This window comes from Cloeon dipterum, chromosome 3 (assembly GCF_949628265.1).
Source record: "Cloeon dipterum chromosome 3, ieCloDipt1.1, whole genome shotgun sequence".
NCBI lineage: Eukaryota > Metazoa > Arthropoda > Insecta > Ephemeroptera > Baetidae > Cloeon > Cloeon dipterum.
In genome coordinates this window covers 19,638,592-19,658,675 of record NC_088788.1, presented here as the reverse complement: position 1 = coordinate 19,658,675, position 20,084 = coordinate 19,638,592, and the positions used below count along the sequence as shown (strand labels likewise).

The following is a 20,084-nucleotide window of genomic DNA, read 5'->3' as shown; positions in this document are numbered from 1 at the left end:
AGGGCTTTGACCCGTTTCGATATCCATGAAAGATCGAATGTAGAGGTTTTTTAGGGTATGACCTCTACACTAGACCCTAAAATTCCTGCCTATGCATGATCTTTTTTATCTACTCTTATTGAAATCAGAAAGAGAAAGTTGTTGTGTTTGACTGAATTGGTCTGTAGTTAGTTCGTAAATCGTTAAAGACATATTTTTGTTAAATTTATTTTGTACAAAATAAATTTAAAAGGAAAATGAGTTTTTGCATTTTTGATTGTTTCCACAATTTTATTTATGTACATTACACCAAAATCATTATCTCAAATAATGTTGTAGCGGCTATATTTCTATATTTACTAAAATCAATAAATTTTTTATCGTGATTTTGCTACTTCATTTTTCGCTTTTTGCAATATGAGGTGTACTTAACCAATAAATATGAGATAGTATATTATGTGATAATATCATGTTTCTTAATGTTTTGACCTGTTATGGAGAAATAAACAGAATCGAATTGAATTGAAATTAGCCATATATTCAGAACCAAAATGTGGTATATGATATTATTCTATAGTTGAAAATGGAATTATTGTTCTAAGAACTTGCATAACTTATATGAATTTTAATTTTTTCAGTTATTTTGATGGCATATTAATTTGAAATTGTGTAAATCAATATAAATATTAATCATATTAATGAATACACGCAGAAATGGAATGCTATAGTGATACAATTTAAGGTCGAAAGAGATTTTAAAATTGGAAAATCAATCAAATCAACTAATGCAAAATTTTCCCATTATGGCAATAATTGCTTATTGATTATTTCAAATTTCAACTATAAGCTAATTTCAACAATGAAAATAACATGACTTACGGTATGATTAAGAGGCGGAGCGATTTTAGTGAGTTGACTGCTTTAGCTGAGACCCGTGGCTCTTGTTGGAAAGCAATATGAGCTTCGCTCACAGGGAAGAATAGTTGACAAATGACAAGAGGTGGTCGTAAGAGCGGATTGTTATATAGCAGCACTCACCACTCCTGCTCCTAGTCCAAAGATAACCCTCTCCTGACCCACTCAATATTTTGAGTGCTTGAATCGCCTAGTTATTTCTATTTATGCAAACCAAACTTTTGTTAGTGACCCTTTAAGGTGAAGGACTCACGCCGTGCTTTCATTCATAACTGGCTCAGCGCTGTTTCGTAACTCGAAAAATAAGAGCAAAAAGACGATTGACATCTCTCCAACGTAACTTGTACTGCGCGCTTCTATGTCATAACTCATCGTCACATCTGCTTTGCATAGTTGTGTTTTCGATTTCGAAAATTCCGGTTGAACATTTCAACAAAGCTTTTGCGCACCTGGTTGTGAGGCGCACACTAATTTTTAACTAGCTGTTCCTTTAAATTTTAAATTTAAATGTTCAATTTATATAAACGGTAGCAAAATATGAAGAGCATATTTATTAATTGTAAAAAGACTTAAACCACACGCCCTACTTATTAAAAAAAAATTTCTCGTGCAAATTTTGGTAACAAACCGTGCAGCACATGGTTAAAATAAAAAATATTTTAAGTGATTAAGAATTCATATTTATTAATTTTTCCCTACAGCACAGAAAATGAGACCGATTAAGATTTGATATAAAATATAAATCAAAGCCAAAAGGAATTCACCGATTGTACAAAATATTGTTTCTCTGTGTGGAATATAAATAACGGTTGCGGAATCTTGGAAAAGGGGAATTACCCCGCATGTTCAGTTTTTATGCTTACCATGTTGATTTTGTATGTTCCAAAAATATTTATCTGTCCATTAATCCTTCCTGAGTATGCTATGGGTCGACTTTAAATAAATCCATGTGGAATAGCCCTGTTCATCTATCCGCTGGCAATTTTACGTTTGATAGTAGTCTTCGTAGTGGTTTTGGTGGTAGTTTTGGTTGTGGTTGGTTTGGTGGTAGTTTTGGTTGTGGTTGGTTTGGTGGTAGTTTTGGTTGTGGTTGGTTTGGTGGTAGTTTTGGTTGTGGTTGGTTTGGTGGTAGTTTTGGTTGTGGTAGGTTTGGTGGTAGTTTTGGTTGTGGTTGGTTTAGTGGTAGTTTTGGTTGTGGTTGGTTTGGTTGTAGTGGTTGTAGGCTTAGTCGTGGTTGTTGTTGGTTTGGTTGTAGTGGTTGTCGGCTTAGTTGTGGTTGTAGTTGGTTTGGTCGTAGTGGTTGTTGCTGAAGGTGTGGTAGTTGTAGTTGCAGAGCCCGCCAGAGTTGTTCCCGACATATCTGTAATAAATATGCATTACAGTGATTTTCTATTTGTTCGGTTATCTAACAAAATGCATACCTTGTCCAATCTTCGTAGACATCCACCCTAGGTATGAGCTTACGCGAGTAAAACCTGATGGTCCAGCTAGGCAGCCTGCTGCAGCACCAAATGATACAACACCTATCTGTACCCAGGCATTGCTCGCGTCCTTATATATCAGAGGACCACCGCTGTCACCCTTAAGGAAAAAGCATTTGAAACTGATATGAAATACAAAGCATACATATGATGAAGTGGAATAAATTCAAAGTTAAAATTATTCAGACAAATTTATATTTTCCCTAAAAATCATGGATTAAAAATAAGACGGATAAAACTTGCTTGGCATGTTGACGTTCCAGTTTGATTGGTGCAGATGGTCGTGCTGACGACGGTGGTGGTGCCGTAGTATGCGGCGCATCGCGCGTAACTGATAATCGTTAATTGAGTATACTTGAGGGCTATGCTTGTTGGTTCATCTGCAGTGGTAAAATTTTGACACTTTCACCAACTTCAAGACATATTAAAAGTTATACTATCGCCAGTTTTGCCGTATCCGCTGACCGTTGCCAAAATTCCGGTCAAATCCTTCGTAGCGTCAGACATGGGTGGCAATTTTACGGGGGCAACGTTAGCTAAAGTTTAAACTTAGATCGAATAAAATATTTAAAAAAAAATTACAAGTGAAAGTGATAGGGGCTGCCAGCTTGATGAGAGCGATGTCGTTGATCAGTGAAGAAGGATTGTATAGATCGTGAATATATGAAATGTTGGTTGAAAGCCAATATCCTCCAAATGGAATAACAGTTCGGTTGATTGTTCCCAATCCAATTTGGTAATTCGTCCTTGAATGTTAGTTCGATTAATATGATCTTATGAAAAGTAAAACAACTTGTATTTTTCAAATTATGTCGAAATAAAGTGCAATCATTTAAGTATTAATTTAAATCCGGCTCTTGAGACGATAAAACTTGAAAATTTTATAACAAATGAGCACAAATATTATAAAGAGATTAAAACACTGTTAACTGGGATGGCTAAAATTTAGAAATCAAGTAAAAATCATTATTTTTTATTTTAAGATTTGGTTAAATACGCGACAAAAATCATAGGAATGAGAGAATACATGGGATTTAAAAAAACTGGATATCTTCACTCTAGTACACTAAAATTGTCTTTCATTAAAATGCTCTGAGAGGAGTAGGTTAGTTTATTTTTAACTGACTAAAACTTGGGCTAGATAAATTAAATTGTTTTCTCTTACAGTTTCAACTATGCGACGTTTAAAGAATAAATTGTGAAAAATCCTTAGTTGGAAGTGGAAATTTTGTATTATTTGCTTGAATGGTCAGGAATTGAAAATTTAAATAAAATGTGCGGGGATATAGTTATAAGAATCAACATTAACACTCGTTCTATTATTCGTATCCCTGCAAAATTTATTTAAATTTTAATTTAACAGTTCCAATTACCTAAAGAGTTCTTCCACTCAAAAGAAAAAAATCGGACTTTTCCTATGTTTTGACTTTTTTGATAATACAACGAGGGCAAGTCCGATTGTTTAGTTTCAACTACGTTCTTAAGTAAAATCAAGTTTTTTTTACCCTCCGCAATGGGCAGCAGTCATAACCCATTGAGACAAAATCAACGATCCCCCACACAGCCAGGTGTTGTCAATGTAGATGAACGCCTGCCACGGGAATTGACCAAGAGAGGCCAAAGATCCACCAACGATATGCGATGTTATAAGATTCGGGGATATGCCAGCGTTGATTGCTATCATGATCAACACTCATGATACTGTTATTTTTTAAATAATGGCATTTTATATACGCTGTACGATTGGCGGAGCATTGAGATTGTCTGACGTAGGCCTGTTCTTTTCAGTCAGTTTTTTCCATTCATCGTCCGTCAATTTCAAATCTACTTCGGGCATCGTCAGAGTTTTTGGTTTGAATTTAAGTTGGTCTTGAGGCAAGTCCAATGCCATCGTGAGCACCAGCTTTGAAAATTTGCGTGGTACAAGGGATATAAAGCTACCAGATAATATCTTTATGCAAAAATGCTCACCCCTTCAAATGCCAACAGAACCAGTGGAAACCGCATCTTTCCCAGGAGCAACAACAGCAGCTGAAGTTACTATGAGAATGTATTCCGATCGGAAAATAGTCAGCATTTATATAGCCAGAAACTTCCTGTTTCCACGCATCTCATCAGGGGTTTCCACACGGTCTGTCAAAGTCATATTTTTTATGGACTCTGATTTATGATTCGGGTTGGAGAGTATTCTGTGGCAGCGACCAATCCCAGTATCTTTTCTGATTGTAGCAAAATTTATTTATTGCAAAATTCGCTCAACAGTTTATGCAAAAATCGCTGGCAATGGGCGCTAAAGGGTTTCACTGCAAAAAAGACTACTTTTGAGCAGTTTTAGATATTTTTCAGATAATTTTAGGACATTTGAATAATGAATGTTATGAAATAGAATATGACCTCTAGGAGCCAAAAGTAGCTCTTCGATGAAAATCATGAAAAAAATCCCGCATTAAGAGATCTATTCATCAGAACTAAATCTGAGTTGTTAATTTTCATGTTATACAACAGAGAATAAAATAATTTTTTTAGCATATATCAAAGTTAGACCTCTTATGATTATTGATAGCATAGATATTCAAGATTGGGTGGTAGCACCAAACGAAAAATAATCGCGTTCGTAAGTCGTGAGCGATCTTAACTCTCTCAATGTGCGCGTCTCTTGCGCAAACGAAAGGATCCGTGCAGCTATTTTAATGGCATCAATCATATTATTCCAAACTGAGCATCACCTCTGTCAACTGCCATTCGAACTGTTCAGGTAATCAATAAATCAAGATGCCCAAAAGTTGTTCCTATAGCCTTAGTTAAATCGGTGTAAAGAGAAAGAAGGACCGGAAGCAGATTTGAACAGGTCAAATTTGCAATTAAAATTCTTGCCCCCGACATTGTAACTTGCCTCAAATGACGTCTTTCATTTTTCGGAGGTGTCTTTGAAAGGGACCAGACTAAAAAGAATGAATGGTGTACGCGACAGCCACCACGAAGAAAAACAGATCGTAACTAAATTAGTCTTTCTTAAAAGCACTGCAAAAATTTTAAGTTATGAAGAACTGAAGCATTTATGTGTATAGTTCTAACTATCTACGTTTATTTAAAAGGGAATTGATTAACTACTATTCTGTTATTTCAGTCTTATCAACAACGCCATTTCCCACTTGTTAAATATTCCTAGAAGCGTTCTTGTTTCAACATAGTTTTACTATTTATATCATACACTTCTTATGTTTCAAGAAGCAGAAATAATTAACAGATTATAAGTATTTGTTAAAATAGAAAATGCTACTGGAAATGCATGTCAGCATGAAATGAAAAACAGTTCGTGCTATACACTTGCTTAAAACAACGTTATCTCTCTAAGTTTTTGACTATGAAATTGCCTAGTTTCAATTTTAAAAATCTATGCTTCGTTCTATAGAATTGATTCATTTTACTTTCCATTTGCAAAACGGAGAGTGAGAGACTCACTGCTGTTTTGAATTTCGAGAATAAAGGGCTTCTTACCCGAGGGCTGATCGACTACTCCCAACCCTTTCTGACTTGATTACTGCTCCCTCTCCTACACGTCATGTGCAAGGTATTTCTACGCTCGCGATGTGTGTAGTATTGACGAATTCCGCGTCTGTCTTGAGCATGCGAGAGTGTACATCTTAGAAACTATCAACCCCCCTCAAACCCCCTTTGCACTAGATTTTGCTGATGCGCACAAATGTGGTGAGACGGATTTTCACGCTGTATTTCTACATACTGCTTCACAAAATAAAATAAAATATTTATTCAATTATTTTTCCAAGAGAGAAATCATTGGATTTAATAAAAATAATAAATAAATAGTTCATCCAATGTTGATTACAAAAATGAAAAAATTATTACTAAAGTTGTGAAAATATAACAACACATTCGAACACGCTTATCAAGAAAAGTTACTATTGGCGAAAAAAGTGGCAAATTGCAATGCTGTAAAGCTTGATCTTGTGTAATTAATAGTTAAAAGCCTTAAAAGCCTAGTTCGTTTCATGTTTAATTAAAAAGCACCTAACCTGATGTTAGTCCTGCTTAAATTTAGAGTTAAAATGAAACTCATTATTTGAATGGATAAATTTGCGTGCTGACTCAGACCGAGGGTTGATGCACGCGAGATGTATTGTTTTATTTCACATGTATCGGCCTCTTTCCCTCCTCACCGTAAGCACCTTTGAAACCGAAAGTATGCAGCACGCATAGCGTTTGATGCTTAACTGTTGCATACGCTACAAGGATGTGGTTTCATCGAACTCACTCACTCAGCACCCGTGTCTGTACAAAGGCTTTACCTTGCCTCGGAACCATGAGAAAACTCGAAGATTGCGTTGCCATAACGACAAAAAATTCCAGAATCTCATACTATAAAGAATGTTTAAAAACACATTGTATTAACTTTTTATTTTCTGAAATGTAGTAAAATACTGTGATTAAGTGTGTATAGCTTCGGCTCAATATTAGATTTGAAAAATGATGCTATTCACATTATTTGCATAATCTTGTGATCACTATCAGTCAGCTCATGACCAACAAAATAACCCGAAATATAAAATATTTCGTTTATTTCTTAATTCAAATATATACTCATGACAAACGATAACGAAAAATCAAAGTTCTTACCTGCAATCAACAATATATCTACTGCCCGAGAGCCTCTGCCTCTCGTCTATGGAAGGTAACTGTTACGCGATCTTAGTGCAAATTTCTTTTAATAAACGTGCATCGTGTGGTTATTTTGTTACGCGTGTTCTAGCAGCGATTGTTCTGCTTTAATATGTGTTTTGCTAAATAATATGCATAGTAAAATGTGCCGTAGAAATGAAACATTGACGATTTTACTTTGCACCTCTAAAAATATATGATTCGTAAACACTCTTGAAATGACTCAAGCTCAAACAATTAACGCATCGTTTGCATGGGGACGGTTTGCGTTGTAAATAAGAGAAAAAATATACGCGAGTGTTCCGTCATCTCATCATTTCTGTCATCTGTCACACTACGTAGTATTATTCGCTTCGCTAAAATCTGGTAACTTGAAAAATACCCTAAATATCAATCTGGAAAATTTATTGATCATTTAGAAAACTAAAACAACAGCTTTGAAAATAGATTAGTTGCTGTTAAAAAAACTCGTTTCGTTTTTGACCAGGGTCCGCACGCCTCACTAAAATGCCAAACAATTTTCTTGTGAGGGGGTCGGTGCCCCTTTTGTATGCGGCAAGCAACATCCATCGCACGTGCAATCGCGCGGCTTGCAACCATCCACAGGCAAGAGTTCACGTTTTTTTCTTTGTAGTGCAGTCAGAAGAGAGATAAGAGTAATATGCACGGGAAATGTGTCGCTGGATGCAAGCAAAAGGAAGAAAAGAAAGAGAGATGCTCACGAGCGTCGCCCCGCTTGCATTTATCATCAAAGTGCATATCTTTTGCACCATCCAGCCCTTGGGGGATGGATGGATGGCAAGCACACACTCACTCACAGGCACATATGCAACCCCTTGATGTCGAGCCGCACCCGAGGTGAAAAATAAAACGCTGGCCTCATTCAAACAATAAATTTTTTCTCCAACTCTTCCTCATTTTACAATCACTCAGCTTAAATATTTTTTTTATTAAACAGTAAAAATGATTTGGAAATGAAAAGGAATACGCTGCGTAAACAATGCTAATGCTTGCGTACATGTTTAAATAAGAAAAAAGTAATAAAAATAATTTGAATTTGGTATATTTATACCTAAGATTTAGAGTGTGTGAGGAAATTTTTTGACGATTACTAATTACAATTACGAGCGCCGAGGTAACTCACTGCCTTTTGCATTTGATAAACACTTACTGCCGCAATTATTATACCTCGGCACTTGTAATTAACTATAAATGTATTAATAATAATATAAACAAATAATTTCCTCACAGAGTAGTAGTTAAAGGCAAATTTTAAAAAAATCAGTTTTAATGTGTACAACACTGCATATTCAAAGAGAAAAATAATTCCAATTAATGCCCATCATAGTTAACTCAAGTTAGTGAATTTCAAGCTATTTATTTATCCTGTCAAGATACAAAATTGTGTAAAAATTTAATTTTGTGGTCGATAGATGAGTGCAGAAAAGTTTTTTCAGTCCTAATTCGGAGGGAGCAGGACATTTCTGTAGAAATACAGAAAAAAGAGCTACATTTAATTTGAATTGAAAACACTATCTACTAAACCCAAATATTGTTGATTTATTGAATCAATACTAACTAGTTTAGTTGATTTCTTTTTGTATATTTATGGCTAAAATCTATTGAGGATTGTTTAATTAACTGTCTAAATCAAGAGGCACATATGCGAGATTGAGTTAATCACTGTGACTTAAATCCTAACAGGAAGTTAAATGTTGAAATGGGTCCTGACAAACTAAAAACCTGACATGTACAAAATTAAAAACTCAAAAATATGAAATTTATATATTTTATGATTGTGTTGGGTGTGCAGAGCAGTCCTTATCAGATTTTCCATTTCTCATACCATCTGTCACTCTGATGTCCAATTCCTCTGTTGCAATTGGAACGGAAGTAAAGATAACAACAACAAACCGACCGCAAAATTGGCCAAGGTTGTGCATCACAGCGGCAGGCAAGTAAATTTCAAGGCTAAACAGAGCTCATACTTCCGGTATATCCATATTCCCACGCATCTTTATTTGCTATACTATGCAAAACGCCACCAAGCCCAACCTGCTGTTGCTAGGTGGAAATTCTGCAAACCAGGTGATAATAACTTTTATTCTATGAAAAAGTTTCTCCGCCATCACTAAAAACTCGACCACCAGGCTCTGATGGAAGGAGTGGCGTGCGTGTAAATTGCGTTCGAGTGGCACCTTGAGCTGCTCATTAATTAATTTATCAGCCGTTCGCCGAGGCAGACAGCGTCCGGCCCATTTTGCACGCTGCAAAACGCTCATCGTTCATTACTTATTGACGCCCCAATAACGCAACGAGCAAAATATTTACACGAAGTAATTCATTGCCCTCAAACCAAGCGGAAAACTCGCACCTTGGTCAATTTCACAGATAATGTTACAAATAAAAGTTTCGAGTGAATTAAATTAACTGAGAGCCACCAGATCCATATTGTGCGGAGAGCAGGTTGGGAAGGTGCTGCCGCGACGGCAGATGGATCGGCCGAGGAGCATTCGCCTCATGCTTTTGTGTGTGTGAGTGTATCGACCCATTTTTCGCAGTGTCCTTTTGTCAATTCCGTTTCGCGCAATTCTCCTCCTCGCGTGCACCACCGTTCTCCAATCAGATTTCTCTCTTTCGCGCTCCATCTCGTCAATACAAGAAAATTCGCCCCTCTCTTTGTGAAATGTCACGCCGGGCACATTTCGCAAGCGCACCAAATTGGATTTCCCAGTTCGTCGGTCGTAAAAGCTTTTCGGAGAAGTTGATAAGGGCATTAAAATGTGAAAAATGGTCTATGGGCTAGATTAGAATAATAGAAGGTTAATAATTAAGCATTTGTTGCGATTTGGAGGAGAACGATGTTAATTGAAAAATCGAAGATATATACAATATAAATATATTTAACGTAACTAGAAATTGAAGCTTGCTTAAATTTAGAGAATCGACGCAATAACGGCAATAAGATTAATTGACAATAGTAAAGCTTTTGAAATTAACGAAATTAACGTCCGCTAGTGCATGGTGTGCGTCACAACCGTATAACTACCGTAACTACATTAATTCAAGATTTTTGTCCACTAAATACAATATCAAAATAATAATTGAAAAAATTACACTCTCATAAAAGAAAGTTCACACTGATTTTATGTGTTTAGTTACAATTAAATATTTCTTCTGAAAGGTCATAAAATACTTTTGAAGTCTCATCAGACAATATCTTTATTTGAAATTTCACAAAGATAAAATTTTAGAAAATTTTCGCCCCAAATGATTGCTTTCAATAATATCTGGGAGCGCTTGCTCTGATAGCAGAGAAATAGTTTTAAAGGAAGAGAGGCCGGCTGCAGTCGTGTTCACGCAGGTCCGTATTGATTGGCCCTCAGCAGCACCAGCTTTTATTATATTGTTGTATTCCCGCGAGCCGGTAAGAGGCTGCGGAAGACTTAAGACGTCTATAGCCTTCGTGGTGGCGGTGGACGCACGCAACTATCCGCCCTTTAAAATGCTCGTTCAGCAAGCTTGCAAATTAAAATAGTGTTTAAATGCGAAAGAGGAATGAAAGCAAATCTTGCCAATTTTCATTGCGTGGGGCAAAGTTACAATTTCATTAGACGCTGTTGTTTGACACAAATACTGTTCAAAAATTTGGAAATCTTGCATATTAAAGCTTTGTTAAAACATTTATATTGCTGCGATTTGTTGCGAACGCCGCAAAGACTGTATTATTGTAGGTAGTACATTAGATAAAAAATAAGTTACACCACTAAAAATAGTCAAATTTTTATTGTATTCATCTAACGATAAAGAGACAATGCATGAAATGGGGTATTTTAATGCATGAGAATCCGTTTCAGTTATTTTATATTGGTCATTTGAATTTTGGGACAACAATTGTTGCTGAATGGTTATTTCAGATGATAAATGATCATAGAAAGTTTAAATTTAAAATTCAAGTAAAATAAGTATGTATTATTCTTTTCCCTATCCACATACAACTTTAATTAAAAATTTTCTCTGTAGCCACTATACAATCGATTTTACTTGATGAAGATCAACAGTTTTTCAATACAATGCCAGATTATTGTTTCGCTTACTTGGGACACTTTCTTTTATCAAAAATAGCATTAAATTTTAGAATTAATGTACTTCAGTGTAAAGCTTCCTCCGTTTTAAAATATTGCGATAGTTGTTTAATTATGTTATATATTTATTATTTATCTGCATTAAATCTAATTTCAAGGGGGGAAATAAAGAATACAGTATTCATATGACGTGAATGTGAAGCATGTATCAAAAATCAATGCACATTAGAAAATATTATATGGTGTTGTTGTGCACCGAGGTCGGCAAAGAAGGGTATAATTAAACGTTGCGAAAGTGATAAATGCGGGCTCAGCGCAGCAGCTTGGGCCGAAGGGGGGCGTACAGGGGCGAGCGAGGGGCAGCTGGAGAATAATGCCTGTGCAGGGCGAAATGATTCCGTTTGTGGGGGCTGCTCGGAGAGAGAGAGAACGGCCGTCGGGGTGCAGAATGAGAGAGAGTGAGCCCATCCCTTCCCTGCTGCATGCGCTGTGCCCGGGCAAAGATAGAGAAAAGTCAGAGGCAGCAGCTCCGCCTGCGAGTATTGCCGCCGGTTTGTATGTCTCCGAGCCCCGGGAATTATTCGGTTGGGCTCTCTCTCTCTCTCTCTCTCTCTCTCTCTCTCTCTCTCTCTCTCTCTCTCTCTCTCTCGCTCTCTCGCGAATGGGTGTGGCGGCGAGGCAGGCGCATTCGCACTCGGCAAATCTCGCACAATTGCACAGTTGGAATGGAAATGGAAACGCGCGCCGCTGTTTGATTGCGTCACCCACGGGCCAGGGGGTTGGGCCACAAACGACAAATAGAATTTATTTTATTCAACTGCGCGAATTGGCGCTTTCCCAACGCCGGGCGCCTCAGTGGCCTTTTCCCTACGCCAATCCTCGCCTTTTATTTCCACCCCCGATGCGGTGCCGAAATCGCCGGCCGAAAGCAAACTATTGATTTTTCACCAGGAGATTCAAAAGTCTGAATGTTTGTTTGCGCTTCGCTTTGCTCCAGCCCTTGCCTGCAACCACGTCCCACGCCAATTATTGGTGCTCACCGCTATTGGCGAAAAGTTCAAATTGAATTAGTTTGATAAACTGATCAATATAACTATTAGTAATAGCGCTATGCACTGGTGTATCTATTTCATAAATTAAATTGTTATTGAATAAACTACGTTTTTTTTTTTAAAAATGAAATAGAATTCAAAATTCTCCAGTAGATTGGATTTCGAATAATAAGAATTATAAATGCAAAAAAAAACAAATGAGACCAATCTAATAAATCAAAATGCTCTTTCAATTTTAAATTAAATCTAGGCCATACAAATCTTTAAAGCTCTTTTTTGTCCGAAAATGAGTCAAATAAAACGTTGAACATATAATAGAGAAAATTATTACTTATTCCCAGTAATTTTAATAATTTATTGAATCCCTTCCCAAACAATTGCAAGTATCTCAAACATAAGTTGAACTTCTAAAAACTGTGAAAATTAAACTGGAGAACACAAAAAATAAGTTTACTTTGTAATATGAATCGGATATTCATTTTTCATTGGCCGTCTCAAAATTTAAACCATGCAACTTCATCTAAATCTAATTTGTCATCCTTTGACTCGACAAAACTCTTTTTTGTTCCAAACTGAGTTGAAAAACCTGCAAGTTTCACAAGGTTGGACGAAGAAACGAAGTAAGCCAGCGAACGAGACGATTGGTGCAGTAAAAAGGCAATTTAGCCGGCTGGCAGCAGAGCCGCAGCGATAAAACGAAACAGCGAGTGTTCCCTGATGAGGCGCGAGTGCAAATTGGCGCCAAATCTCTCCGGCTCGGATTGCGTGCTCGTGAGCAGATAAAGCAAGCAGAATCAAAAGGCGTTAGTGCCCTCTTTCTCGTGAGCAAAGCGCCATTAGGGACTTCTTTTTCCCGTCGGCGGAGATAAGCAAGCGCGCTGGCACAACCTTTTGCCTTTCAGCCGAGCAAATATTAGCGGCAGTCGAGTCGTCATTACGAGTGCACTTTCTGTGCCGACTCATCATCTCGGCACCGATCAATTCATATTTGCACCCCTCTTGTTTGCACAGATCCTTATCGCCTCCTTACCAACACCCGACCATATACACGGGTGTGTATGTGAGTATGCAACCTGCGCGGCGCGCGCAAGCACCCGCTCACATAATTCCATTCAATATCACGGCCAAATTTTCTGCTCGTCGCGAATTATTCGCAGCCTCAAACTTTTCCCTCGTTCGCGGCTCCAAATTCCGATGTAAGGAAAACTTCAATTTGCTCACCGAAAAGACCACCTACACGAAATTACTTCCTATTCCAAGCCATCATTAAAGAATTCAGATTGAAATTTTAATATTGACCTCAACAAATCAATTAAAAATCTTGTTATTTCTAGGAATTAGACGATATTGGTTGAATAGCACTTTCAGTAACCAAAAATTTAATTTCACTGTCTCTTGAACGACTTCAGCAGACATAATTTAAAGAAAAAATATTGCTCATTGCAACTTCTAGTATTAAAAATAATTTAATTAAATTACCACCCCTTTTTTATTTAACTCTTAACCATTTTTCTAATGGGTTACAAAAATACATTAATTCTGAGTATAAAGAGCCATACAGTTTGATGGTTAACAAACAAAACTAGCACAAAAATAACAAGCACTACTAGCCAATAATACTTCGGAAATATTTTCTTGTTTCTATGTACAAATTAACATTTTTATGCTGTTTAAATTATAACAAAAGTGTTTGTCATTAGTTATGCTAAAAGTAACACAGAAACTTAATTGAAAATAATCGCTGATTTCTTCATATTTTTCTTTCTTTCTCTCAGGTGTTTTCGTGAAAAATTTGTACACCTCCAGGGTTTAACACAAAATTACTATTGTGTGTGGTTTTTATTTGAACTTGTGCTTAGCACTTTCCGTGGGCTATGAGCTCACCGGGTCCCAGGTCCCTATAACACCGCCGAGCGGTTATCATGGAGCAAGTGGCCACAGAGAAGCTTTGGGCAAATGTGATCATCTTTCCTCCTCCCCGCACCGAGGTCTTTTATTCAAACGCCAAACATTTGTCCCCAAAGCCACTGGAAAGGTGCGTAACCAGCAAGTGGCAAGTCGGCGCCGGTGCGCCTCCCAGCAGCCCGTTGAGCTATCTGAACATTTCGAGTCACTAAACAAACCACCTTTTTCCATCTCTGACATTGGGCAGCCGGTATTAGATAACTATCGGGAAAGGGTGGCTAAAAGTGGACAGTATTCGTGCCGGACAGCAGCCATTTTTTGGCCTTCTCAGCAAAATAAATTCCAAACCACACCTATGCAGAGGGTTCTCAATCACTGGTTGTTGCAAATAATTGAGCTCATAGAACAATCAAAAAGAGACAGAGATGAAATCTTGGGAAACCCCTGTGAACCTCCCTGTGATTTTAGTTTCAACTTTAAGACATTTTAATATGATTTCATAAATAATGATTATTAACTAACACAAAATCAGACAGCATAGATTTTGCTCTGAAGCTCCGGTAATATCCACATCACCTCTTCAAGTCATAGAATTATATAATTATAAATTTAATTTAATCAAAGGAACACGATAAAATCGTTTTAAATGAATTTGTAGAACACAGCATTGTCAAATTATGAGCTGGAATTTTGATTAAAATGGAATTTAATTGAAATGTTGGTCTTGAAATTTATTGATATTATTATGTCTTGGCTGACGTGCTGGTTAAAGGGGCTTCGCCGTTTTGAAAGAACAAGCAAACACACGTATCTACTTAGCATGTTGGCGTGGCGCTCGCTATTGGCAAAAGGGCGGCGGAGACCGCTGGTGTGTTTTATTGTCGGCGTCGAGGCTGCCGGTCGCATAATTCTAATGCGCTATCTCCCAGAGGGAGGCCTCCTCGTGCTAGCGAGGCAAGGGCAGAAGAAGAAGAAGCAGAAGAAGAAGGGATTGTGTATCTTAATGGCCGCTCTCTTGCAAAAGCCGCCGCCTCCACTCGCTCTAATTTATTTCTCAATATTGCTTTCCAATAGTATCGACAAAGATGGAGCCCGAATGCGAAATTGCTTATCAGCCGGTCGCAGGGCCCGGCCGCCCCCCGCAGGCCCCCACCCCTTCGCAGGCACGGTGCGCCGGTGCGTTTCTCTGCCTCGCGTATATTTCTGATATAAAAATGAGTGCCGCCAGTGCCGAGCGCGCGAAACAATAGCAGAATATAAATTATATGCGGCCGCCGATCGATTCGCCGCCACCACTTTCGATTCTCTCTCGGACGCCCCTTTTCTCCCCTGCCCATTTTATTGTTTTCCCGGCCTTATCTGCCCAGCACACGCGCCTCCCAGCCTCTTTTCCTCCAGATATCCTTTTTATTTCATTTTTGTTTGCTTACACTTTATGGCACAAATTTTGGTCTTTTCGAGACATTCAAGACGTTCACTAGTGTGGCAAAGGGATTTCGCGGTGAAAAATCAGTCATTGGTGCCCATCTTTGGTTAACATGTCTTTAAGTCTTTTATATTCAATTTTTCCATGTCAGTGCTAATGATACCTTTCTCTCCAATTGTGTGTCGAACCACACCTTATGCATAATTGAGTATTGAGCATTTCAATCTTGCGGAGTATATTTAAAACTGTAAATAAATGGTTAAGCGAATGCGAGTAGAGGCTGCTGTGCGAATTAGGACTTTTCACGGAGATGTGAACCAAGACGGACGCTTCATCCACTCGCTCGAGCACTTCCTGCGTCTCATCTGTGTGTTGGACTTTGACGAGTAATTAAATGGTAATAACAAAGAAATGTATAAATATTCTTTCCAAATTACCCCATAGAAGAGAGTTAGAGTATTTTAATAGCTCAGACTTGGAATTGTAACAGCTCGAAGCACGGACACCCTGGAGGTCCGAGGAACCTTTAAAAATAATTTTAAAAACGTTTTCTACCTCATTAAATTCCAATAAATTTATTCCTCAACTCAACTAGTTGAGAAAAACTCAGGAAGTTGGGCTTCAACTTTAGTGCCAAGCAGTATTTTCTATAGGGATAAATTTTCTCTATTTTTTCAATCTTTCTTATAAATTATCTCAAATTCTCACTCATAAATATTTACATCTATGGGGCTTACTGTACCACAAAAAAGTATTTAATATGAAATTAACGGTCCAATAAATATTGCCTTTCTATGTGGAGTCAAAGAATGAGCAAAATTACACATAAAAATAGCCTTATTATCCTAAAAAATTGAGCAGGGAGATGCAAATTTAAAAATTTCCAACGTCGAATTATGATATAAATGAACCCAGCTCCAAAGTCCAAAGGCTCGCGTTGGTGCGAAGCAACTCGGAATACAAAGCTCAGCGGAGCGTGTTGCTGCGGGAGGCTCTTTGTGCTGCGCTGGTGCAAAACAGTGCAAAAAGCCGGCCATCCGCGGAGTAAATAATTTCATACCTGCCGAACACAATCGCCAAAAAGCCGGTGCGTCCGAATCGATTTTGATTTAGCGTGCGGCCGGTGAAAAACCCGTACAAAAAGAAATAATCTGATCAGCCAATTGAGCTTGCTCACCTGGCCTTGAATTATTGCTCTCAGTGCATGCTCAGCGGCAGGAAAACACAGCAGCACACCACCGAAAGCACACAGGGGATGCTCTGTTTGCTCAGGGCCCTCGCCACACGCCACATTTGCTAGCCAAATTTTCGAAGCAGATGTACCGAAAATACAGCTTTATGGTTATCTATATTTCGTTTTGGGCGAGCAAGCTGAAGAAATTTCTATGGGGTGAAGGGATTAAATATTCATTTCAAAATCAACAGTTAACTGAATGTCTCTCCAGATTGAGAACTAATGTACAAATTGCAGAACAAAATTTATTTCAAATAATAATTAATTAATTAATATATTTCTCTAAACCATATATTGATCCAGTTAGAATTCTCTTCGCACACAATTTTAGAGTCATTTCAGCGCCAATGTTACAGTTCCAAATCCCATTTGAAGATTTATTTCCTGTTTAACTTTCTCTTATCTTAAAATTTAATGCTGGCTCTGTCTTCATTCCAGAAATTTCCTTGCTGGTAAAATTGGCAATTGAGCTTCGTTTGATAGAAAAATATAATTTTAATAATTTCCAGGGCAATACACCGAGACTCTTTTTATTATTATTCTTTAAAGTCTGCAATACAATATTTTGCGAACACGGTGCTTTAATCGAGACACATGTACTTGGGATCTGGCAAAAGAGCATAAAAATACAATGTAGGGCACAAAGGTTAATATGGAAGAATTTCTCAATATTTCTTTCCTTTGCGACCTGAGGTGCAAAATTCATCCTTCAGAATCGCACGCATTACGCGTGGAATGAGCTGCACGGGCTCGATCTGCATAAAAGGCCGCGGGAGGAATCAATTTGGAGGCTTGGAATGCTGCGGCTGTTTTGGTGCTCGCTCGGTGTTTGCTCAAGTAATGGATCGGCGGCGACGGGCGGCGTGCAGGTGTTTTAAACGCAAAGAAAGGTTTTTGTTTGCCCTGCCGATGGGTGTTATTGTACCCATATTCGTCCCGTTATTGTTTCTTGTTTATTGCGAGGCGCGCGCCGCAGCTTCAAACCTATATTGATTTCTGCCATCTCTGCTTCTATGCCGTCTTCTGCCAATCTGCTTATTCGACTCTCCGACTCTGTCTTTGGGATAGAATTCTTGACTATTGTCTTTCGCACAAAAGAAAAGTGCACTGCTGGAAATAATATTAAAATAAACTGCAGCAGATTAAAAGTTTTATTTTTATTAGATCGGTTTACCTCTTCCGAGGTGGGCATTCCCCTGATAATAAGCAACTTGCGAAAGCTATTTTTTATTGAATTAATAGAAAAAATTGGCATTGAGGCAAATTTGTGATAATATTTGCGAACTTTTTATAGCATTAAAGTGATCAAATTCTTAAATTTCAACTGACAGAAATATTCAATGGTAGTATTATTTATATTTTTTAGAACACCGGATAAATAAATATTGATATTTAAATGCAAGAACGTAATGCACCAGTCACCAATTGTATCAAATAAATGTAATGATCCCTTTTTATGTCTAACTTCAACTTTCCTAAACTAACAATTCACTATGCAATGTGTCTTTCAGACAACAAGCTCCGCAGTGGGTCCAGCACTGGTGCTCATACAAAGTCAAATAATTGGTCTGTTCACGCCAGCGGTGAATTGGGCCAAGACCAGCTGCGCACCGGCTATTCGGCACCTTTTACACGCGGCCGTAAAAATATTGTGGGGCAAATTGAAAATAATAAAATTGAAAGTACCTTCGTGGCCATTTTGGCGCCGCGCGTTCAGCGTCGGCGGCGGTTTTTATGGGGCCTCCGTAGCAGCGGGGGCGGGAGGGGGCCAAACAGAGCGAGATGAGTGAGGACAGTAGTGAGCAAGGAGCAGACTCGGCGTATCGATCTGCCGAAAGGGTTCACAGTGCTTGAGATGTGCTCTCTCTCAACCACTGAATATCTCCCTGCGCTGCTGCGTGTTGGCTGTATTCATTCTTGACCCGAAACAGTGAAAATTAAGATTTCGTCTAAATTTTAACTTCAATTCCAAGTTTTGACGGGATAAATTAAAAAATTAAGTTTTATAGTAAGAAAATAGATCTATAGATATAGAGAGAAAAATTTTCTAGATTATCTTGCGAGTCTTGAAATAATAATAAAAAATACAAAGAGAATAGTAGCAAAATATGCCAAGAGAATTTACTATTAATTAGGTAAACCTTGGATCAATTTTATTTTGATTGGGAATTAGGCATTGAAAAGTCTTGCAATGATGACGGCTGGACTTTGGGCCAACCTGTTTAAGGAATACACGGCCCCACAAACAGCTCAATGGGCGTAAAATTTGTAGACGCGTGCTATGTACTTGAACAGCTGCAAGACAGTCTTGTGCAAGAACAAATTTATTTATAATTTGACTACGTATTTCACACTTTCCAAAAAAATTAAATTTTTAATTTTTACTGCTAAAAAATTTTATATTAAAGATGTTGTCAATATAGTGTTCTTTCAGGAAATGAGAGTGGGACATTAAACATACAATACATTTATTAAACTTCGTAAGTTTGTACAGAGAAACTTTAAAATAAAAACTATCTAGAAAATTCATGATAATGGTTTTCTTTTAGTCCCAACTCAAAAATAAAATTGCCTGTTCTTTATGTAGAAAATAATGGAGTCGAGCGGAGAAATGCTGGAAAATACTTCTGACTGAGTCGCGGCAGAGCGAGCGGAAAGGGGTCGCGTCGGGCGGGGGTGGGAGCAGGGATGCAGAAAGGGCGCCTGGCGCCTCGGCAAATAACGGTGCTCGTTTGGCGGTGCTCGCTGGGATCCGGCTGCCGGCCAATGGCATGACGAATGCGGGCGCAATCAGCATGCCGTTTGAATGCATTCGAATGGGGAGTGTGTGTCTCTTTCTCGAGGTGGGAGAGGCTCCGCCTCGAAGGGCGCCTCCAGTCCGCCTCGTCCTGGCGTGCCACCTGCCATCCAAACCTTCAAACAGTCACCCTTCCAACAGATCGCATCGCATTTGCCAATTGAGTAGGCAACTGGCTGGTCGCCGCTGTCGCGCGGATTGCCTACCCTCGTTTTTAGCTTTCGTCCATAATCAGTCTTAGAACTGTGGCTTAGCTTTGGATTGTCTCACCAAAAGCAAAATAAAACAACTAAGTAATCTTTTAGAGAACTGGAGAAAAATGAAATGAAAATTAATTCACCATCGATGATCAATGATATTTTAGTTGGTTTCAATTAATATTCTTTTAGTTGGATTGTAAATTCTTGCAAATTAAGTATGATTGACTGTTCCCTGATTACAAATTAAAGTCTTTGATAAAATAAATTGTTTGCATGATTTGGTCAATTCAAAATAATATATATCTAAATTCCAAATTATGTGAATTTGATTGT

At 38.0% G+C, this 20,084-nt stretch overlaps 2 protein-coding genes across 4 annotated transcripts in view; both read right to left on the bottom strand.

Moving 5' to 3' along the window:
• The window catches only part of jhamt (juvenile hormone acid methyltransferase), a 32,067-nt gene that overhangs the window by 3,016 nt on the left and 8,967 nt on the right, over positions 1 to 20,084 (bottom strand). Inside the window, exon 1 of one of the 3 annotated variants that reach the window (XM_065486894.1) lies at positions 7,011 to 7,070. The exons of 1 other annotated variant lie outside the window; for it this stretch is intronic. The gene's annotated coding sequence lies outside the window, so the exon portion shown is untranslated. Of the gene's footprint in view, positions 1 to 858; positions 1,279 to 7,010; positions 7,071 to 20,084 lie in introns of those variants that run through there. One more of the 3 variants, XM_065486893.1, reaches the window with a different exon arrangement.
• On the bottom strand, positions 1,552 to 4,411 carry LOC135939419 (chymotrypsin-like protease CTRL-1). The gene is made up of 8 exons (XM_065483786.1): positions 4,347 to 4,411; positions 4,110 to 4,278; positions 3,881 to 4,052; positions 2,958 to 3,121; positions 2,813 to 2,911; positions 2,619 to 2,755; positions 2,316 to 2,475; positions 1,552 to 2,254 (listed from the first exon to the last, which is right to left on the bottom strand). The coding sequence occupies exons 1-8, from the start codon at positions 4,380 to 4,382 to the stop codon at positions 1,863 to 1,865; spliced, it is 1,329 nt and encodes a 442-aa protein (XP_065339858.1). The 5' UTR covers positions 4,383 to 4,411; the 3' UTR covers positions 1,552 to 1,862.

What these genes read in the sequence shown, in the direction of transcription:
- LOC135939419 (XM_065483786.1), bottom strand. Translation starts at nt 4,382, where the DNA reads ATGCGGTTTCCACTGGTTCTGTTGGCATTTGAAGGG. An exon ending in AGCCCCTATCACTTTCACTT is followed by an intron (nt 2,912 to 2,957) that starts GTAATTTTTTTT and finishes TTTAAACTTTAG; the next exon opens with CTAACGTTGCCCCCGTAAAA. An exon ending in ATACGGCAAAACTGGCGATA is followed by an intron (nt 2,756 to 2,812) that starts GTATAACTTTTA and finishes TTACCACTGCAG; the next exon opens with ATGAACCAACAAGCATAGCC.